We start from the raw sequence: 24,120 nt of genomic DNA on the forward strand, positions 1-24,120 counted from the left end.
AGGTTCTCCAGTTCGATCCTCGGCTGGGATGCCTTCTGTGCCAAGTCAGCATGTCCTCCCTGTTGTCGCGTGGGTTTCCTCTCACATCCCAAAGACATGCTGTAGGTGGATTGGACACTCTAAATTGGCCCTAGGTGTGCATATGTGTGTCTTCTGTGGAAGGTTGGGTGCCGGGCTGGCTACTCGACACTGTAAAACTCCACTGCCAATGATGAGCGGACAGGTGATCCACTGTGGTGACCCCTAATTGGGAAAAGCCAAAAGATGAAGATTGCAGCTATCTATGCTAAATTCTTGTCTCGACTTCAAAGGGGAATACTGTGAGAACCTAGAGTCAGGTGATCAGATGAGGTCATTATGCAAGCCATCTTGGATATTATATTTTACAGGGAGTAATCTCTGAGTACTGGGAATTCTGTTTTGGGGAACTTGACTAGAAAGATTGCCCACATATTTCATTGCACCTTATTCTGTCAAGTAAGTTTTTAGGGAATAGTAATTCTCCTAGATTCAGTCAGGAATATAGTGAAGCTTAGTTTAGAGATTGTTTTTCTTTATTTGTATGAGTCTATCCATCAGTCTTATTTTCAATAATATTTCCTGTGATTTGAACTCTGTGGTTCACTGCAAATATATATTTAATATTTTCTTGTCCCTTTATTATTTATTATTAAATATATTTAAATTTTTCATTGTGGCAGTCCTTTTAGAAAATATTTAAGTTTTGAGAGTATTTGCACATATTCATTTAGTGATAACTCTGGCCACTCCTGAAAGCCTTGCTGTTTGGTCAACATTACCATTTGTGTGAATATTAACTTCACTCAACATAATTGGATACTCTTTTAATAGCCTTGTAGTAACTGACTGGTGGCAGTGAATCTAGCTTATAGTCTGGGGAAAGTTGGTAGAGTGGGTAATCTGTGCCAGCCTTTCGCAGGTGTGTGTGTGTGTGTGTGTGTGTGTGTGTGTGTGTGTGTGTGTGTGTGTGTGTGTGTGTGTGTGTGTGTGTGTGTGTGTGTGTGTGTGTGTGTGTGTGTGTGTGTATGTGTGAACATTAAATCTCAAAGAGTGTGTGTGTCAGCCACTTGGGGCAGGGATGTGAAGCACTGGTTTCACAGTGACAATGGGATGCCTTACTAGTGATATGGGGAGAGGCAGATAGAGACACTCAGGCCCTGGTCTGAGTATGTACCCTATGTGCTCTTAAAGGAAATTGTGCTTGATGCAGAGAGGTGCACCTGGAAATACTGAGTGTATTCATTTGTATTCTAAGTGCACATCCCTCTCTGTGTCAGTGGTGAGGATTAATGCTCCCTGATTACTGGCCCATAGTGGAGACATCACACACAACACAATTTTTTCATTCACTGCTGTTATTATATTGTTATAGAAATTCATGTTATAGGTGGTAGCAAATATAATTTCAGCATATGTATTCTGATGTATGGTTTCAAGTCCCAACCTTTCCACTTCTGACAATAACTTATCCAGTATTACCTTCTCCATTCATTTTCCACAACACGAAAGTAGACTTAAGAATCTGTATTACTTTGGGTTTGTCCTCCTCTCCTTTCCCTTAAAGACAGGTTTAACAAGCACATTTCTCTAGTCTTGAGAAATCCCCCCATATTTATATGACCTAGTAAATAATAGATATCATGGTACTATAAGTTCTTGATGAAGTGTCTCAGGGCATTATTACTTATTCCATCTCCTCCCAATGCTTTATTTGGATCCAGTTTGCATAGTTCTTTTTCAATATAATTTATTATTATTCCAGTATTTGAAGTTAATTGGATTTCACTAGAACAACTTACTACCCTTTTTGGAGCCAAACTGTTTTGCATAAGGTTTTGTTACTCTATATAAAATTTGTTGTGTCTGAGAAAAAATTAGAATCAATACACAGTTTATCATTTTATATGTCTTTACTCCTTCCACATGCTATGCATCTATAAAATGTTATCCTAGTATACTCAATATCTTTGTATAACTTTTCTTCAAAGTTTTCTTATAGATATATAGATATATATACAGAACAGAGGTTTTGGGGTGAAGAGCAATATACCCTGTACAAAGCAGGAGAGTGCTATGTCACCTTAACCTTTGTGGATTCCCTTGACCCACTGGCAGAAACAACACTGGTTCTTATTCTCACCATGCAGATTCATGGCAAGTGACTATATTGTGGCTATGCCTGGTTTCTACTCTTTTTCCCTTTAAGCCTGCTTTTCTTCTATATTAAAATGCATATTTCATTCTTCCCAGCATTCATAGGATTCATAGAAGTTTCAAGTTAGTTTAATCTCATGACCATGAATACTTTTCTAATACTTTCCATTAGGCTGTATCCACATTCTCAAGAAGGACTAGACTAGTTAGTCCTGGGGTAAAGTCGAGAGTAGTCATCCAGTCGATCACTTCTTATATAAAACCTTGTGCAATATGTAAATCTCCCCTGTACTCCGGATAAGAATCAAGCTACTTTCTATCCAAATATCTAACATGGCAGCTTCCCCCTAGTCATGATGATGATGATGTAAGATGTTTTGGGATCTAAGATGGCAGCTTCCAGTATGCACATCAATGGAAGAATGATATTTGACATTAAACAAAAAATAATTGCTGGAATCAGATTGTATAAGCTCACAAGTATTAAATTACTATTTTAAAAGATCAGTAATTACATCTAATAACCTTCCAAATGCTGAGTTTTAACAAGAACAGTCTAAAATATTATCAGTAATTTAATTTCTGAAATCACATTGTACAAGCTCATAAGCATTAAATTAATGTTATAAAACATCAACAATTGCACCTAGTAACTGTCGAAATGCTGACAAGATCAATCTAAAATATAGCTGAATGTTTTTCAGGCCCACAGCAAACAAAGAAAAACACATTTTATCATCCTGAAAGCAACAAAGCACTCATAAGGCCCTTTCCACAGCCTTTTACCTCCCATGCCCTTGAAATTGATTCATTTTTGCATAATATCTTCCCACAGCCTTCTAAAAGATCAAATGCAAAACAATAAAAATTAGATTAGTGCTAAATAAAAGCTACTGCTAATTTGCTAAAGAACCTATCATACAAACACAGAAATAACCTGTCATACATTCCCAGCAGTCTCTGTTTCTGTCAAGATCAAAGACAGGCCTACTGAAGCACACTTATACCTGAGTTGTGCAAGTCCTTCTCTCTCTCTCCCTTTGTCTCTCTATCTCTCTCTCTCTCTCTTTCACTAAACTGATAGACATTTCACTGTAACACAAAGATAATTAGCTTGCACTATCCTTACTGGTCAGGTAGTCAGCAAATAGCCAGAACAAAATTTAAGAAGTTGAAAAATTCACAGACAAAGCTCTGTCTCTGAACGTAGAGTAATTATACATACCTTATTATGATTATTTTGTACTTTTTCAACTCCTTAAATTTTGTTCTGGCTATTTGCTGACTACCTGACCAGTAAGGATAGTGCAAGCTAATTATCTTTGTGCTACAGTGAAATATCTACCAGTTTAGTGAAAGAGAGAGAGAAATAGAGAGAGAGAAAGAGAAGGACTTGTACTATCCTTACTGGTCAGGTAGTCAGTGAATAGCCAGATCAAAATTTAAGGAGTTGAAAAATTCACAGACAAAGCTCTGTCTCTGAATGTACAGTAATTATACATACCTTATTATGATTATCTTGTACTTTTTCCATTAGAATTGCACATATACATAACCAATTCCATCTGGCTCACTATCTTTCTAGAACATACTTGCAGAAATCAGAACCTAACCTCCAATGAACCTTTTGCCTTTATACCATCTGGCTGGCCCCTTCCTTGGCAGATTTTTGCCTCTACCACTGATACTGATTGATGGTTTATCTCCTCCCAGAGGCCAAGCCCCACCTACAACTACTTAGGTAAACAAAATGATAATTTCTTGGAAGAGAAACAGACCAGGACAAAGTAGACTGTCCCAAAACTTCCTGTCCTCAGCTAATACCCTCAGCACCATAAGAGGGTTTACTACATTACTGATCAACTTTTTTACTGTTGTCAAAATTAAACCAAAAGCACTATTCTATTACACCTGATATTGGGTTACAGTGCCTTATTAGCAGACTACTCAGCTCTGCAAGTGTTTTATCACCTGTCTCTTCTGGACTAAATTGACTTTTCATTAAAATGCTTCTGTCTGCCTAAGCAGCACTTAATAAAACAGACCCCTTCCTCTACAATGCTTTATTATCACTAGAAAAGAGTTTTATAGTATTATTTTCCCAAGCCTACACGTGCTATCAACTGCTTTAAAAATACACATTTTTGAATTTTTACAAAAAGAGACAAATGCAATAAATAAAAGCAGGTAAAAAACACAAATTGTGATAAATCAATCTGAATTACATCTCTTTTAGTACATTTTAACTACTACGAGTTAGTAATGTGGAATATATTCAGATCATGAACTCAGTTTAATATTTTCAAATAGTACTACATTTTCAAGATTTTAGTAGCATTTATGATTCTTACGATAATACTATTTTTTTAGTCATACTTTTACAACTTTATTTTCATTTTCTCAGAAAGCTTTTTTTGCAAGTTTGTGATAGACATAATCTAGAACTTTACAGATTTGTTGTAAGGCACAAACAGGACATACAGTTGTTGTGTGTAGTCACATAATATATACTATGTTACATTCCTGAAAGGAACACATTCAGGGCATATTACAAGCTTTCCTGTAACAGATTTGTGGCCTATGTCAAATATAACACATAGCTTATATTGCCTGAATTTAACTACCCGGTGTCATCTGTACCTGTGATAGATGAATATGGACAAGGCACAATTATTCTGAAAATCACATTCCCTAAATCAGATTTGTTTTCATGCATACCTCTCAGCCTGTAGGTGAAAGAATCAGACACAAAAGGCCCAAGAAATGAGGGACAATCAGAGATTTCTCAGTTTGCATGCAGCTTTCACACTATCCTAAGCATATCATATGCGACAACTCACCTAAACCACATAATTAACAGTAACTAGTATCACATAAACAATAAAAAATATAAAAAGTATCTAGACAATGACAGAAATATGACAGCATTGAAAAACTAAAAAAATAAAGAAGAACAAAGGCCATACTGAAACATACTGTCCATTTTATTGATAGCATCATTCTGCATGTCTGTACGTTTGCCATTTAAGAATATTTATTCCAAGAAAAAGTGTGTGTGTGTGTGTGTGTGTGTGTGTGTGTGTGTGTGTGTGTGTGTGTGTGTGTGTGTGTGTGTGTGTGTGTTGCAAGTGACTATAATGCACTTCAATGTTGTATGAGGTAGTGACCCCTTAATTCATAAATCAGATGACAGATTCTAACATATCCAAAAGGGGCACTCATTCTCAGTTCAGGATTAAAGTCTCTTAACTTCCATCCCTAGCATACAAAGATAGTGATTAAAATAAAATTAATTAATTTAATTGTAGCCTACTACATGTAAACACATGCATCACTGGAACCCACTCTGATGGATATCCTGTATATCTGCAAATAAACAGCACCAGAATTACCCATACTAAAAACTGAAACCTTGCCTGGAGGGACATGTATATATACCAGAGCCTACCCCGTCTCTGGAACAGGCTGCCCATCCATGTGAAGCAGAGTTCCTTCTCAACCCAATTCAAGTGTAACTTGGACAATTGGATGGGTAACAAGAAATTCATCCTTAGTTTGGTACTTCTGTCTCTAATGGACACTGGTAGCATGTAAATAGTTCATCTTCTAGGCCCCTGCTTGTAAATGTTTCATCTGCCCAGCCCCTGCTTACACTGACCATGGGTACGGCCAGACAGACAGAAACTTTTGAAACATACATGAAATTCAGAGAGGTAAAAAATATTCACAAATAGACAAACATGTAAATAGACAGATAATTAGCTAGATATGAGTCAACTACTAGCTAGTTTAATTTATTCTCATAAATAAATTAACGGTGTTTCATCACACTGGTACCATATAAAAATCACAAAAATACTATGCAAGATAATGCTATAATCTGTATACAGCAGATTCATGACACAGTGCAATGAAATAGCATTTATGGCAGATCTTGTGAGGAAAAATAAAAATCTGGTATTTCTGATTATGTCATATTCAAGATTCTGTTTAAATTACCATTTCTGCCTCTGACAGCAAATGCTTTTTTTAATTTTAACAAGTATGATATAACATGTTATACTAAGTATGAATAGTCTGCAATGAGAATCGAATGACTACAAATGCAGTGAGGGTTCAGTATTGAGTCTGATGTCAGACGTTTGACAACATTATGGATGGTAGGCAATATGCTTGTATTTATCTTCTATTAAAATACAGTGTGCATTATTTTCAAAATAATTACAAATGTGAATTAAGTAACATCATAATAAACATATTAAAAAAAGCACTGTCGTTACCTCTTTTGCTTTCCGGTGCCAGTCCTTACTTTTTTCTGTCATACTTCTTTCTTTCATGTCCTGTTCACTGTGTCCAGGTTGAGTCACGTAAGACATTGTGCGCCATTCACTAGGTGAGTTGGATATGCTTGCAATTTTGGACTCTGTAGCACTGTTTTCTTCATTGAGGGATTTTGATGACCTTCTTGTAAACAAACTTTTTTTTAAAGCTTTAACTCGTAAACTTTCTGTGTTACTTCCACTTGCATCTGAACAACCCCACTCATGGCCATTTTCTTTTTTGTTTCCATGATTACTGGCATGCGACTGATATATCCGAATGGATACACTGTCTTCTGACATACCATCACTTGTCATGGAATTTCGGTCTGTCTGACTGCTGTTCTTTTCTGGCTGCTGAATTTTTTTATCCAGCTTATTTAATTTTGCAAGCACTTGGGAAATTTCATCTCGGACACCAGTCAGGGATTCAATTTTTTTTTCTATTTCACCTATCCTGAGAACCAGTTTACAAACACTGCTTTTAATTTCATCACTAGCATTACCATCCAGCCGCAAGAGTTTTTCCAGTTTGCTGCCTGAGTTGCTGAGCTTGATTGAACTGTGTTCTGGTGAACTCTCACAGTCAGACTTTGTAATTTGAGACAGGGATCCTGTACTGTTATAACATGAAGACTGAATAACTCCAGTAGACCCAGAAATGCTCATATCATCCAAAAACCTAAATATGTCACTGATATCATCACTTACCACCTCGGAGTCATCATCAGAATGCTTCATAGTATGTCTGTCTCCATATCTGCCATGATTTGGATTACATAAATCTTTAGGTTTCTTTTGGTCTCCTTGATCAGTTTGTGTTCCAACACTTATTGGGTGGTCTATTTTCATAAGTTGTAGAGGTGTGCAATTAATACTTTTGTCTTTACATTTCTTTATAGTATCAAGTCTTTCTGGGTCAGATGAATTAATATCAGTTGACTTTTGTCCATGCTTAATTGTGTAGCTGGATTGCCTATGTCCAGGTTGCTCTGGGTGTTGGTACGGCTGATGTCTGTCAGGACCACAGTTAGAGATATGGTATCCAAAGCTGTCATTTGATTTTTTGCTGAAGAACGATCGTTCAAATTCTGGCACTTCCTCATTGTTTAGACTCCAGCTCTTGGCTGGCCACATAGTCTGTCTATTTTGTTTTCCCAGTGGCCTCTTTGGATCCTGTGACCCAGGTGTTGTAGTCGGGCCAAAGTAAGTAGATGCCTGGAGATCATCTAAGCTTTCATGCTTGACACGTCTTTTCTCCTGCATAGGAGAATAAACCTGACTTACATATGGACTGCTATATGGTATTTCAAAACTATGATTAAAAAATGCAGTTGCTTTTTTTGGCTCCTTTCTGTTTTGTGATCCCATTTCTCCTTCATGTGCTCTTCTGTTTATTGGGGTAGTATTGGGACTAATGGTTAAAAGATTGTGGAAATCTTCTTTGAATATGTTTCTCTTTTGAATGCATGACTGCATCAGAAATGGTTCATCATTTGAATCAAATGTGTCTTTCATAACTGAATTTGTAGGCAAAGAATCCTGCTCAGCAATTGAATCATTGTCTATCTCCATTGGAAAATATGTGCTTTGCATTTCACAGTGTGGAGAACTAATACCTGAATAAGGAGATAATGCTTGTAGTCTATCAAGGGAGGCAGCCCTGCCTTTTATTTCTTTAGTAACACCTAGCAAAAAGTTAGGGCTAGTAGAAGAGATGTATTGTTGGCAGCCTTTACAGTTTGTCTTTCTACAAGAAGTCCTTTTAATAGAGTGCCTCATATTATCTTCCCTCCCTCTCATATCACATGGTGATACACAGTCATTTGCATTGCATATTTCAGTATCTGATCTACACGATTCAAATGATTCTTTCTTTCGCATTTTTTGTTGATGCCTGATGGGCAGTCGGTCTTTTGCAACACCACCATTCATCTGGATAAGGTTAAATATGGTCACAATATCTGCAGCTACCATGATTTTCTTGGATTGTTGACTTTCAACAGTACACCTCATTTTGTCTTTAAACAAAGTGGCAGGAAAATTTGGATCCAAACAGGCAGTGTAGAAGAGGAGACTTCTTAATTTAGCCAGCTGGGTCAAATCAAATCTGGCACACAAGGATTTGCACAATTCTTGGTAAGAAACTGTATTATGCTTGGTATCCAGTTCTTCCAAAATTTTTATCAGAAAAAGAGAATACTCCTGATTTGCCTCCATGATTGATGTTTGCATTTCTGTGACAATGGAGCAACTGTTATCCAGCACTAAAATAAAACAAAACATCAATTGTTTATTAATAGTTTAAGCAAGATTATTAAAAGTTTTGCATTACTTTCAATTAGTAAAATTTAAATAAGTGTGTAATGTACCCTTCCTGCAGCCACACATAATTAGTAAACTCAATTATAAATCTCTCTAGGTTATTCGCAGTCACCTTTGACTTACCACACTGTTTATGGCCACTAGATGAGAATAAAGATGTGATTTATCTTATTTGTCTAAATTAACACAAGATGGTTTAGGGGATTATGTCCAAAGAAATCTCCTAGCACATTCAAACATTTTTGTCAGATCGATAACTTTTTTATCAAGGCAGGTTATGTGATATTGTAGATTATGCACACACAGCTGGTCTTTGCTCCTGTATGAAATTGTGGCTTTCGTATGCACAGCAGGGCTTTGCCCTAGTCCAAAAAGTAAGTCAAGATTGTTAAAAAAGACACGGATATGAATGAAATCACTGAAGATTTCCAGCTGTTAAGTGGAATAATCCAAGGATCTAAGACATGCATATGAATGTGCAGCAAGAGAAAGACAAATATAAAAGATGTTCAGTAATATAGTTTTATTTATGTTTTATTCATTTATTTATTTATAGGTTCATAGACAGTTTCTGGGCATGTTGTACAGGAGACCATTCAGGAACCTAGACTAATTTTCTGACTGCTGCAGAGCACTGTCTAAGTGACTTGCTCAGGGTCACATAGGCAAATGAAGGCTTTGGGACTCAAATCTTGCACTACATAAAGCATGTCATTACCAGCTCATGACTTAAATTCTCTGTGCTGTCTACTATCATGAAACATTTGCATGTAGAAACACATTATTATTAGAGAATTATAGAGACTGAATGCATGTAATGATTTGGTATAGCACTGACAGATGAGAATATGAATATTAATCAGGGTCAGCAAAACTTTGTGCATAATCAAAGGGTGTGATGCAGAACAGTATACAAAGCAGTCAAGTTAGCATACCCTTATAATTTCATCTGAGTAATGTCCTTTGCAGCTGGAATGAGTAGTTCAATAAGTCATACCTCACTGCCACCATCAGTTCTTGTAGGTCAGAGAAGTACTGTCCATCCATAACCACTGGTAGGGCAGCAGCTATATATATCTGCTTACAAGGTGGACAGCATTTGATGTCCTAGAGTCTAGGAATACATAGTAGACAAATGGAGAGTGAGGTACTCAAACTTATGAGGACAGGGTGAAACTCATTAGCAGTGCACAACCTTATTACTTCGTGAAAAAAAGAAAAAGAAAAAAAATGACAGGCATACTGCTTGTGTGACTGCTAGTACGCAAAAGTGCAGTATTATAAATATGAAGTCATGCATACTTCCCATAAAAATAGTTAATAACCAGAGGGCTATATGATTTGCCGCACACATTAGCTGGAAATTATTATGCAATTCACCCTTGGGGTTTACTAAATAATGTCTTCTTTAGGCATTAAAAAAGAACATGTGAATCAGATTGTGTATTTTTGCCTGTGACTGGGGAAATATTATGTGTTTTCTGTTCAATCCAACAATAATTCATGTTTAATGGGGAAAGAAAGTCCCACATATATGTTCATGTCTATCTCAGCATACATAGTGAGGCCCAGTATGACCTATGTGCTCTTGCATGGATCTTCCTCACATTCCTAAACAACCAGATCACCACACCCAGAAGACTGAGACCACATTACTGAAAGTAAGGAACATCAAATTACAAAAAGAAACTTAAAAAGCATATTTTTCAGGGGGGAGCAAGCCCTCCCTGCATCATCACACCCCCAACTAATAATGGATGTCAACTCTGTGATTGCACTACAGCTGGGAAAGGACAAAATCTCACTTCCCACTGTATAATGGTATCAGACCAACACTTACCATCTAGTTTTGATGTTCCATATTTTCAGTGTTGTCATCTCAGTCTTCTTCAATCTGAGCATTTGACAATGTCAATTGAGATACAGGAGTGCTTGTATCCCTACCAAACACTTACTTGATTTGCACAGGTGTTTTTAGGTCAACTGCTGACTAGTAAGTTGAGACTGAATAACTGAATTTTGGCAGGCATGCCTGAATCATTGATATGGGTAGCATAAGCATGATTTTTTAGCACCAAAACATGCTGAATGGTGGCACTCAAACACCTTTTGATGGCACAGATATAGCAACAAGAACTCATTCTTGCAGTCCCAGAGCTAATGCCTAATTTTGCTCCATAGGTTCATAGGTAGGTACTAGGCTATTGACCCTGGTGCCTATACAAACCCAGCCAAAAAGGTACCCTGGCTTTTGCCACCCAAGAAAATTATTTTCCTGTGCCACTGTCGAGCTGAGCCACAGAGGTGATTGCCCGGGGTGAATTTCCTATTTCCCATCCAATCATCAAGATTTTTCTTGAAGAGTGCTAATGAGGAGCTTTGTTTGATATAGATAGGTAGTTTATTCCAGAGTATGGGAAGTCTGTGGGACAGGACTCTATCCATCTGGCATGTTCTGTTTATTGTGGTGACAAGATTTAGGTCCCTAGAGTGTGTAGCTCAGAGGGATTGGGATTTCTTTAAGTGGAGCATGTCCAACAGCTCTGGGTTTGACATAGCTTTGTATGTTAGGCAGAGATCGCCTCTGAGTAGGCGATATGCGACAGAGTAAAGCTGGAGTTTTTTGAGACGGTCTGCGTAGGGCATCTGTTTGAGGCTGGTAATCCTCTTTGTGAGGTATTTCTGTGGCCTTTCCAGTTGTTGTAGATGTCTTGTGAGGTACATGCCAAAAGGGGCGTTGTACTCTGTAATGGGTCTAATGAGTGATGAGTAGAGGGGAACAATGACCTCTTTTTTTCTGGATGAGAAACCTTTTGTGATGAGGTGTGCCACGTAGAAGGATTTCCTGACTACTGTGGCGATGTGATTATCAAAGGAGAGACTACTGTCCACCTGTGTCCCAAGGTCTCTTATCACACTTTCGGTGTTAAGTATACTACTGCCTATGTTGTAGTTCATGGGTACAGAGTTTTTACCAAAGGGGATGACAATGCACTTTTTTGCATTGAGCTTGAGGCCATGGCTTTGACATCAGGCATCTGTCTCAGTGAGCCCCTTTTGTAGGATTCAGTGAGCCCCTTTTGTAGGATGTATAATATATGCATGTACAAGGAAACAAAACTTGCATAGCAAATCCATGCTGACAACAATATTTATCTTTATGAGCAAAACAAAATGCAATAAACAAATGCAAAACTAATGATGCCTGCTTTACAATACACTAACATTTTTGAGTATTAGTGCCACCATTTTTGAAACTTGTCTAAAATTAGAGACCTTGTCAGATTTATCAAACTGCAGCACATCAGTTTGGCTTCATATGATACATAATGATGGAACATATACGTTCAAATAAACATGCTATTTACTGGATTTGTTTTTCTAAAACATTTTATTAACTAAAAATGTTTGACAAAAACAATATATTATAACGCATGACATGCAGCAGTTTGCTATACAATGCTGATACAACATTTTACATAATGCTTAACAAAACCAACAATCATCCATTATATAGCAGCAGGGAACAATGAATACAGGCAAAACCTCCTATTAGATCCATTATCACAATCTGTGCAAGCAATAATGCCTAATGGGTTGGAGTTTACAGAGAAATAGTGACCTGCAGACACAGATATACACACAGACAGATGGACAGTCTCGGACTCTACAAGGAATCACACACACACACACACACACACACACACACACACACACACACACACACACACACACACACACACATAGTTTTAAATGTTGATAACATGTTTGCCCCTTATGGACTGATTCTAACATGAGTTGAGCACATAGATTTAACAGTAATTGTGAAGTGCATTTTGATTTTGGTTAAAAAGCCGAAATAATAGTGGCTACAATAAAAGGTTTTAGTCATGGCACATAGTATCTTGCCATGAGGTGCCTTTTTTTGTTTTTATGAAGATCTTCTGGTAGACTAATTCATTCCTTTAAAACATTAAGTGGCCAGTGGGGTTTTCAGATTTTCCAAGTCCGTTTTCTTAGTGCAATTAACACACCACCATTCTTAGCCTCATTTTAACCCCTGATCACCAAAATAACGAAGAATAACTATCTTTTACAGGAATACATCAAACAACTTTTTTTTTATTAATACCAATATCTGAAAAGAAGCAAATGCTGCACTGACAATTTTTTGCTATGAAATTGCAGGCCATTTCTTGTTACAAGCAAATTATTACTATTTATTTATTTATTTTTATTTTACATTTGTTAACCGGGAAAGTTCGACTGGTCGCAGGTCCATTTGCAGCAGAGGCCTGGGGAGAAAAGCTCCATTTACGTACATTCACAAGTTCTCAACAATATATTTACATACAGATCAGACAGACTAACATTGCAACTCTATGACAGCATATTGCACAAAATCATAGCAAATATAAACAGCTCAGGGTTAGGACATTACATAATACATTCAGAATACGGCAAAGTTATACATAGATTTCATACAGTTGTTTGTGGACTTGTAGATGAAGTAGGTTGTAATGCTTTCTTTTCATGACAGTCTATTACATTTAATTTCTTAGGGTCACATTTGGACCATAGATAGGATGTGAAACTAGCTTTTCCCTCCAGTAGAGCTCTTTTGAGTGTGTACCTTTAACTCATAGTAGGCGTGGCTTCAGCATTTAAAAATTGAAGTTATCACCTTACATTTTTAACAAATACCCATTGACAGAGGTCATATATCAATACAATTGTGTTTGCTATCATGTATGCTTCAAGATAACATTTTCCGATACCTTGTATGTAATATGGTTTTGGAATCATTAATGCAAATATGAACAGGCAATATTTGATGCCTAGAGGAGCAGTAGGGTGTAACTGCAGAAACACCTGGAGACGTCACTTGGCTGTAGTGTATGGGAGATTGCTAGTATGCGTGTTTTTATTCTGGGGTGAGACAGGAGCATAACCTGTTGTTCATGAAGTGAACTTTAAGGAGTTTTTTTTAAAATTGAGTGGTGAATTGTTGGATGTTAGGTGAGCAGGGAGGGAGTTCCAGAGTTTAGAAATATAGTGGCTATAGAGAGATTTTCCTGCCTAGTTATTATGTTTGGTGACGTCCAGGTGGTTTAGGGTGCTAGATCTCAAGGTTCATGGTATGGTGTTAGGATGTATAAGATATTAAAGAGCTGGGATTTTGCCTGAGTGGTAAAATACTTTGTGTGCTAGTGACAGCTGATTAAGTTGAAGTAATAGTGTGAATTCTAACCAGTTAAGCTTGTTGAGAGAATCACAGTGATGTGTTCTGTAGGATGATTCTGTCGTAAATCTAGCTATCTTATTGTGGTTTTGGATTGCTTTGAGAGAAAGTGTTACAATAGAGCAGTCCTTGTTTTTTGTGAACTTTCTTGATAGATTTAGGCAATGTGAAAACCAAGACTTAGGTGGTTATCTATTTCTACGCCTAGAAGTTTGGTGTGGGTGGTTGGGATAATAGCAGTTTTGTTATTAGAGGTGATAGTAAAGTTATTTGTTTGGGGGAATGATCTATGAGAGCTGAAGAGGAGTCATTTTGTTTTAGTTGGGTTAAGAATAAGCTGGCGATTGGTGACCAAGTTTCAGCTAGTGATTTTATTTTCTACTGCAAATCCGTATATGAAAAGAATTCCTTCCATTTACCAATGAAATTTTAGTAAAAAGCATTGAAATGGCCTATGTAGTAGTGAACAAATGTTATATATATATATATATATATATATATATATATATATATATATATATATATATATATATATATATATATATATAGATATAAGAAAGTGAAATAGTAATGCATACTGATGAATGCAGAAGTAATGTATCTTAACTCATTCACTCCGGAGCACCTCAGAAAAAGCTGCCTGCTTAATTCCACCATAGGAACAACAGTGCAGCCAGAGCTCATTTTCAGAAAATCCATTTCTAACACAATACAGAAAACAAATGTTTATAACTCTTTAACTATAAGAGCTAGACTAAAAATGTAAACGTGAAAGTTGGTCAGCAGACACTGACCTTTCCGACAGTGTAAATGTTGATAGTGCATATTAAAGTCATTATTAAATATTTGACAAGGAATAGGTTCATAGGTTCATAGGTTCGTACTAGGCTATCTGCCCTAGGGCATTTATAAGCCTAGCCAGAGTGTATGTGGCTTACACCACCCCTTAGGATGAGAATACTATGCCCTTTTAGGGTTTAGTTTACTATGCCTCTGTCTAGTAGTGACACAGAGATGACCCCCGGGGTAAACCTACGATCTCCCATCCACTCGTCGAGATTTCTCTTGAATAGAGTCAGTGAGGGGCTCTGCCTAACATGGACTGGGATTCTGTTCCAGAGTGTAGGGAGCCTCTGGGTTATGAATCTGTCCCTCCAGCATGTTCTATTTATTTCTGTGTTGAGGTTTAAGTCACTTGTTCTCGTGGCTCTGATGGATTTGGATTTTCTGAGGTGGAGCATGTCCATTAATTCAGGACTGGACATGGCCTTGTACGTCAGGCGCAGATCACCTCTGAGTAGGCGGTATGCGACTGAATAGAGCTGGAGTTTTTTCAGTCGGGCAGCATATGACATATGTTTAAGACCCTTTATCCTCTTGGTGAGGAACTTTTGGGGTCTTTCCAACTGCTGCAGGTGTCGGGTGAGATACATCCCAAATGGGGCATTGTACTCAATCATTGGCCTGATAAGAGAAGAGTACAGGGGCACAATGACCTCTCTTGATCTAGATGTGAAACCCTTCATGATAAGGTGGGCAATAAAGAAGGTCTTCCTAACCACTTTGGTTGATATTATGCATATTTTTTACATTTATGGAAAAGCAAACCACAATATCTTGGTCAATATACCATGTAGATCCATACAATTTGTATTTAATTTGTTAGTATGAATGTCAGCTTTAAAATGATACCTTAACCATTACTGTGTGATGCTCCTTTCTGGAGATATTCACATAAATATGATTAATATAATATTTCTCATAATTGATAAATAAACAAAGTATAATATCTCATTATCTGTAACAGACAGAGCCTACATACCAGTGTATAAGTTGTGCATTTGAATGTCAGCTTCAAAATGATGCATCACTTGTGTGATCACCATGCTCCGTTGCAAAGATATGGGCATAATAATGAGAAGTATTGGAAATGTATAATTTTCATAACCGTACAAGACTAAACAAACTGTGATATTTGTATATACGTACAGTGCACAGACACAGTTCTTTAACCATGTTGTAAGAAGTAACACTGTCTTCAAAATGAGGTATTACTTGGCACACTGACATGCTCCCTTACAAAGTTATTTACCAAAATATGAAAAAAAAATCATAATTTCCATAACCTAAGTCCTAAACAAACATTGATATCTGCACATGACTACAACATACAGGCACAATTCTTTTACCATGTTAGAACTATCAATACTGTTTTCAAAATGAAGTATTACTTAGCACATTCAGATGCTCCCTTGCAAAGTTATTTGCCAAAATATGAAAACAAAATCATAATTTCCATAACCTAAGTCCGAAACAAACTGATATTTGCACATATGTATAACATACAGGCACAATTCTTTTACCATGTTGGAACCAGCAATACTGTCTTCGAAATGAGGTATTACTTGGCACATTCAGATGCTCCCGTGCAAAGTTATTTACCAAAATATGAAAAAAATCATAATTTCCATAACCTAAGTCCAAAACAAACTTTGATATCTGCACATGTGCACAACATACAGGCACAATTCATTTACCATGTTGGAACTATCAATACTGTCTTCAAAATGAGGTATTACTTGGCACACTGACATGCTCCTTTGCAAAGTTATTTACCAAAATATGAAAAAATCATAATTTCCATAACCTGAGTCCTAACAAAACTGATATATATACATGTGTACAGCATTCAGAAGCAGTTGTTTTACCATGTAGACACATATGATTGTAAATATACACATTCTTGGTTGATTGTAAATATACACATTCTTGGAGTAGCCAACATACTGCTGAATGGGTACATGTAAAGAGAAAAAGCAAGGTAAGGACCGCCACTCCACTAATGAACCCAGGACAGGCATGGGACGTCAGTGGCAGGCAAGGCCATCTGATCTGTCCGATACCTGTGCTGGCTACCCACTCAGACACTGATACCACTACAGTCTCACGACCTCCTTCAGTGTCAGCAGTCTGTCTTGCCTCTACCTTTTCTCTTTACATGTGTCCATTCAGCAATGGACTTAAGGGATCAAGTTCTGTATTACTAGGCCCTTCCTATCATTTAAACTCTACACATGCCTGATAAAAGCAGAATAAAAAAGTAGTAGTATTGCAGGATGGTTACTGACATATTAGATTTTACATGCTAGCACTCTCCTGGAAGAGTTGTTCTTTCTCAGCATCTTCACCAGCTCCTTACCACAGTTATTTGTCAACTCAGAAAAATGCATTTTACACAACACATTTCATAATAGAGTTTTACTTACCATACTGGTCCCTAATTGGTCATGGGTGTTTTCCATTCTTCTCACAAGCTGCATATTACCAATCCTGCATAGCTCTCCTCACGCCATTGTAGAGCTCAGTCAAGAACAACGCAATGCCCTCCTCAGTTAGGTGAACACCATCCCTTCTGAACAGGTGAACATCTTCTGTGGTGATTCTGTCATGGCAGATTGTAGATCCACCAATCCTGTGCATCAAGCCATGCATGAACCCATTCTGTAAATGTCTGGTCTTGTGAGCTGCCCGTTGACTGTTTGCTGTTTTCCATATCTGCCGAGAAATTATGTCAGACCACACAAAATGTGGCCACCAGGACTGCAGGTGTTCAAAAATTGCTCTGATTTGAAACTGCAGCCTTCCAAGTGGTTGACTGATGACATCATTCCCTCCAATGTACAGCACAAGGATGTCATGCTCAGGGTAGATGGAACACTTCTCTTCCAACTGCAGTACTCCGCTCCAATGCATACCTCTTCTTGCAAGCCAGTATACTTTCACACTGGATGTGGGGAAGCTCAAGTTGTACTGGTTTTCAGTTATGGAGGCATGGCTGGCAGCCCAGTGAATGTAGGAATGGCCACATACCCACACTCTCACTTGTTGTTCTCCTGCTTGTGAAGCCATGTCAGTGTCTGAAGGTGGATGAACCTGTACAGGAAAGAAAATGCAAACAGATTACTACTGATGTTTGACAGATCTACTGGAAGAGTACATATATAGGCATATCATAATGTATTACCTGGTTAGACCAGCCAAATCTTCACTCCTATCCACAGGGGCATTATTCTTTTCATAAGGTACATAAGTGGTGATGATGCTGCAGAGGTACATACCTACAACCCGTGAAAACACAAAATTACACACAATGGCTGACAAGAGGGCACAGAAAGGGCACACGTACAGAGAAAAAGAAGGGTAAGGACTGCCACTCCACTAGTGTGGAGTGCAGAGGCATTCATTACCATTCACAACCTCCTTCAGTGTCAGCAGTCTGCCTTACCTCTGCCTTTTCTCTTTACATGTGTCCATTCAGCAATGGACATAAGGAATCAAGAGCGGAAGGATTGTGATGTTTCTTGCCCTGATCTGCATACATCTGGCTTATGCATTCATCAATGTGATAACGACTTCTACTTATGTGAATAACAGTGACAGCTGCTGATAGTTTTACATGAAAAGTGAGAATGACTCAGTGTTACATTGTAACTGCACTTATTGTTAATGTGATAATGAATTCATGTCATTACTGCAAAGTTCTGCATGCTCAGACACAGGTGATAACTGCTGCACATAACCTGTTGAGTAGACATTCATTATATTTCCTGGTGCAGGTGTTATGTAACACAGACTCATTATTATATTACTGAGCCCTTCCTCCCACCTAAAGTCCATACATGACCAACAAAGGCAGGAATATTGCCCAAAATATATGGTAGCTCCATGCTGGTAGTAGTCTGTAAGTAATAACCTTCATCTCACTGTAGTCTGTAAGTAATAACCTTCATCTCACTGAGGCAACTAGTGAGTATAATCAGAAAAAGAAATAGTCACAAATGTGTAACCTATCTGGTTGAGTCGTATAACAATTACTCCAAAAAGTAGTAATTCATTTCTCTCACCTAACCATCCCTCTGGTTCCAATAAGACCCAGAAGTAAAAAAGCAGAAATATTGTCCAAAATATCTAGTTGTGCAATGCCAAAAATCAGCATTCCAACATTTCTAGAGTTATTTATCAGCAGTGTTCCTGAAGACAGTATGTGCGTATTGTTAACAGATAAGAAATGGCTACACTACAGCATGGACAGAATTCATTCACAGAAGTAGATAAAGACTTCCGGTCATATGTCAGTTGTACCCAATTCATTCAAGTACACACTTGAAAGTTGGATACAATAAAACAAAACTTTATAATAACCATGTATGAAACCTGATGTAAAGATAACCTATGCTTCTTAACACCATATTTTTACCACAATATTCTAAACAATAGATCAGCTCAGAGAACAGGTCATGGCACCATGCTTCAAATTAAACTAAGCCAGTTAATCAATATAGCACAGCCAGCTCCCAGGACAATAAAATGGCCAAATGGATTTTCCAGTTATGTAAAAGCTTTTCTGTGACACAGTAATAAATTATTTTCCCCAGTAAACTCATCAGCTGTTTGTGTTGTGTATGCAAAAGCACCAAAAATCACACAATAAACCACTTTCCCCAGTGGGCACTTCACCAGTAAGGGATGTAAACTCATTGTAAGACAACAGATTTTTTTACAGTAGTGTAGTTAAGCATTATACTGTCATTGCTGTGTGAAAAGATCACACCTTTTTAATATTCTATAAGTTAACATCAGTGGAATTAAGTACAGACTGTAGTACCCGACAGTGGAAATGCTCACGACTAAGGATGAATACAGAGTGTTTGCATTATAGGGATTAAATCAACAGTAAATTATTTGTTATATTCTTTCCTCCACTCTTCCAATACACATTCATAGGCCTGCTTTACAATATACATGTATTTGCATGTGACCCAGGTGAAGACTTTCCTTAACACACCAAAACTACATTTACAAGCTTACAATTATAGAAAAAAACAAAAAAAAAAACACGCCAAAACATGCACAGCTGCTGTTGCTTGTAATCCAATGGTAACTGGCCGTCCGTGAAATTAGTATAAATTAGCCTGTTAGCGATTGTCTGCCTAGCTAGTTCCCTTGAGGTATTCGCTAACTATGTGTACATTTACAAGCTTACAATTATAGAAAAGTAATCAAACTATCTTAACAGAGAGCTCATAAATATAATCAAGCAAATCATATTTGCAATATGTAATTTTACTGTATTCATTAAACATAAACTATTCCAAAGACCCTTTTCAGCCCTGACCCTTGCACAAAAAAAAAAACAAACAAAAAAAAAACATGCCAAAACATCGACGCACAGCTACCGTTGCACTTATACTTTAGGGAATGTTCAAAGGTTTGGATACTTTACCAGCTAAGGTTTCCATGCATTATGATATGTATCTCTTGCTGTCGCTCTCTTAGATTTATAAAAAAAAAAAAAAAAACCACACCAAAACATCTACGCACAACTGCCTTCCATGCATTATGGTATGTATCTCTTGGTGTGGCTCTCTTAGATTTACTAAAAAAAAAAAAAAAAAGGCCAAACCATCTACACACAGCTGCCGTTGCACTTATACTTTAGGGAATGCTCGTAATCCACCGGAAACTGTCCGTTAGCGATTGTGTGCCTAGCTAGTTCCCTTGAGGTATTCAGCAAGTTTACAAAAGAATAAAAAGAGAAGGTGAATTATGAGACTGTGTATTTACAAAGGCTGTGCAGCACTTATACTTTAGGGAATCTTCAAAGGCAGAGGTAATTCTACCAAGCATTTACAAGTACAGAAGAGCAAAAGGAAAGCCCAAGACAGAGCCCATTTTCAGCGGAGGCCCAGGCAGGAAACACTTCAATGCATGACAAACTGTTAGCAAAAGTTAACCGATACATACAAATCCAGCATAGCATAGACCTCTTTACGACATAACAGCAGACAACTTGTTGTAAACACCATATATTATAGGCGGCCCACTTGTATGACAACAGATATGAAGCTGTACATGATATTTAGATTAAAAAAATAGTAACCATGATGAAAAAAAAAAAAACTTTATGCACGGTTTCAGCATTTACCCAACCTCGTCATACAACACACCCAAGCTCAGTTGGGTATACTTTGTCTCCCTACAGCAATAATTGCACATTGCGAGAAGCAAAGCTGGCACCATCCTACCTTATTCTGGATTGGATGAAATGGTCTGGGGAAGGAACTTGCACAGACAGATCTCCGATGCAGGTCTTTCGGCTGTAGAAGGACTCCGTTCAGTGAAGTGTCCAGCGAAAATAAATAGAGGGATTCAGCAGTAAATTTTGCACAAGCAAGAAAAGGGAATTTTTACTGTTGGATCCCCTATTTATTAGCCAACAACAAAGGATTTCTATGGCAGGGGTGGAGGTGTTAAGCTAGCAGTGTCTTGGATTGGACACAGCGGCTTACTTGATTAAACAGACAGAAAGTCGGCTTGCTATGAGAGGAAAGTAGAGAGTGATGTGCAAGCCGATTTTCTCCAAAAACTTCAATACAAACACCATGTAACTCCAGGCTGAAAAGTAAGCTGACAAGGTACCTAATAAAGTTCAGTTACTTTTTCAACTTAATTTTCAACCATGGAGATTCTATCTGACTGCAAAGTTAACTGCGCTGGGAGAAGGCACTCGGGGTTAACATAAGGGAATTCCTATCTTCTCATGGCGCACTCGGTGTTAAGCACAGAGGCGCCATGAGAAGGTACTCGGGGTTAATGAGTTAAGCAAATTGAAGCACTGCTAAGCAAAGTTTACCAGTATTAAGCACATTTCAGTATAATTGCTCATAGCTTAGCAGCACTTTAACTAGTGCAATAGCTTTGCACGGAGCTGCGCATCGCACCAACTAGCGCAAACAGAACATGTGTGCGCGGAGCTGTGCACCGCACTAACCAGCGCAACATTGGACAATGTAGAGCAACATTGGGTAACGTAGAGCAACTTAGAGCAGCGTAGAGCAACATCGGTCAATGTAGAGCAGCATAGAGCAACATCGGGCAAAGTCAAGCAAAGTCGGTAAAACATAGCCACACCTCCTAGCCGGTCTGGCCAGTAGTGAAATAAAAAGCAATGACAGGCCTCGAACCCGGGATACTGTGCAACATAATCACAGTACTGAACCACTTAGCCATGACATCTTTACATAAGAATGCACTTTCAGCACACATATACATATCAATGTAAGTTTACCCATTGCTAAGCAGGTGTACCTTCAGCTGCATTTTTTCAAAACTAGCCAATCACCAAAAAGTGCGGGAAATTATGTATATTTAAGCTCCATAGGCGGGAATACTATCCATAACTGGTTGTAGCTCCCATCTGCAGGCAGCAATGGCCGGTGCTGGAGAGGGCTCTCGTTTTCGAGCGCAACGTTGGGGCACTGAGGAGTCAAAAGTTATGGTTTGGCTCCTTGTCCACCATCATGAGGATAGACTCCTGCGGGGCCAGTACCAGGGCACCCAATACAAAGTGGAAGCCTGGGAAGGTCTAGCTCATGAACTCACCAGTGCCACTGGCGTCCCTCGGACTGGTGAGCAGGTCAGACACCACCATGCAGACCTGAGAAGACGCAAGGCAGATCAACTACATCAGTGGATCCAGGAGGCCCATGGGATGCCAAATGCCCCACTACTGAGTAAGTAGCCATGTTATTAAGCATGTAAGAATTGCTATTCTAGTGTATACTATGGATAGGTATGTCTCAATATCACTTCAAATACTTCACAGCTGCAGATGTCCGTGCTGCGAATCAGCAAGCCTATGCAGATAGGCTGCTAAGGCTGTGCCACCAGGCAGGTTAATAAGTATTCTGCATGTACTGTTATGTAAAATAAATGAGAGAGCCTGAAAAATGTGTTTAAACACAATAAATAAAGGTATAATAATTCTCTAATAATTATTCTGCATGTTCTGTCATATAAAATAAATGACAGAGCCTCTAGGAAAGTCTTTTAAGTCATTAATAAAGGTATAATTCCTGTAGTGTGTCTGTGTCATTTTCTTTGATATGTTGTTGTATTCTTGCATTATAGAAATGGTACTGTTGTATTAATCGCTGTTAACACATAGTTGGGTAGGCCCATATAAAGTGGATGAAGGGAGTGCCAGTAGCTTTTAAGCATATTCACAGTCCTCAACTGTTGGTTCATGCCCAACATGTACAGGTTAATCTGACACATGAGTAGCTTGGTATTGTGTTCCCCAGAAATGTCATAGTGCTGGCAGAAATGTAGGAAGCTGTTAACATATAACTGATAATGTCACCTACACATATCTAGATGAGTATATGAAAGTAGAGCTGTCAGTGTACCATCTCAGCAGTAGAGTGCCTGAGCAACTCACAAAATATGTAGCAGTAACATCTGCATCCCAGACAGTTTGTATGTCAGATACAGCCCATGTATATAGAGATCTAGCAAAACCCATTTCACGATCTAAGGACAAATGTGTAGTGTGATAATACATGTAGGGGTCATATAACTGCAGTCAATAGGAATGTAGTGTAAACTATAAGGCTATATAAGTTGTTAATGGAGCTATCATTTTTCACCCTACTGTATGTGCATATAAAATGCAATTCCACACCTCAATGGGTATGTCTAATCTCAAAACATTTGTTGGGACATATGTCCTATTGGTTTATAAATATCTGCATTTATTTTGATGCATGTGCCCTGTCCAAATACCACAATATTGGTGGCCTGTTGCAATCAATTAAACCTGCATGCTGTTGTAATGTCCACTGTTGTCCCATATATGCATGTGTCATGCTTGCTGTTTAACTGTTGGAACTCTGGTGTGTTGGGTTAATGGGAACACTTCTGCATGCTGTTATAACTAATTGGGAATGCTGTTGACTGTTACTAACCCATATTTTCATTAAATCCTCCTAAACATAGAACGTATGGGAAGGCCGGTCCCAGCGGACCCACCTGTCTCACCTCAGCTGGAAATGGCACCTGGTACCAGCAGGTACGGTGCCCAGCCTGGGACCTCCTCCTCCGTTGGCCCTGTACCACCTTTGGGTGGAAGTGCTGCAGGGGATGAGGCTCATCCCCCCCGTGCAAGCGTGGGTGGAGGAAGGCCACTTATCACCCTCCGAACGGTCCGGGCTGTGGTGA

General features: G+C 38.2%; 1 protein-coding gene across 1 annotated transcript in view; it reads right to left on the reverse strand.

The window, feature by feature from the left end:
• MINAR1 (membrane integral NOTCH2 associated receptor 1) overlaps positions 1-24,120 on the reverse strand; it is an 821,559-nt gene that overhangs the window by 678,000 nt on the left and 119,439 nt on the right. The window contains exon 2 of the mRNA XM_044077909.1: positions 6,456-8,761. Coding sequence (XP_043933844.1) covers positions 6,456-8,729 — 2,274 coding nt within the window. The 5' untranslated portion in view covers positions 8,730-8,761. The remainder of the gene's footprint in view (positions 1-6,455; positions 8,762-24,120) is intronic.

The sequence above is a fragment of the Protopterus annectens genome, chromosome 7.part0, assembly GCF_019279795.1.
Source record: "Protopterus annectens isolate FY-2018-M chromosome 7.part0, PAN1.0, whole genome shotgun sequence".
NCBI classification, from domain to species: Eukaryota; Metazoa; Chordata; order Ceratodontiformes; family Protopteridae; genus Protopterus; species Protopterus annectens.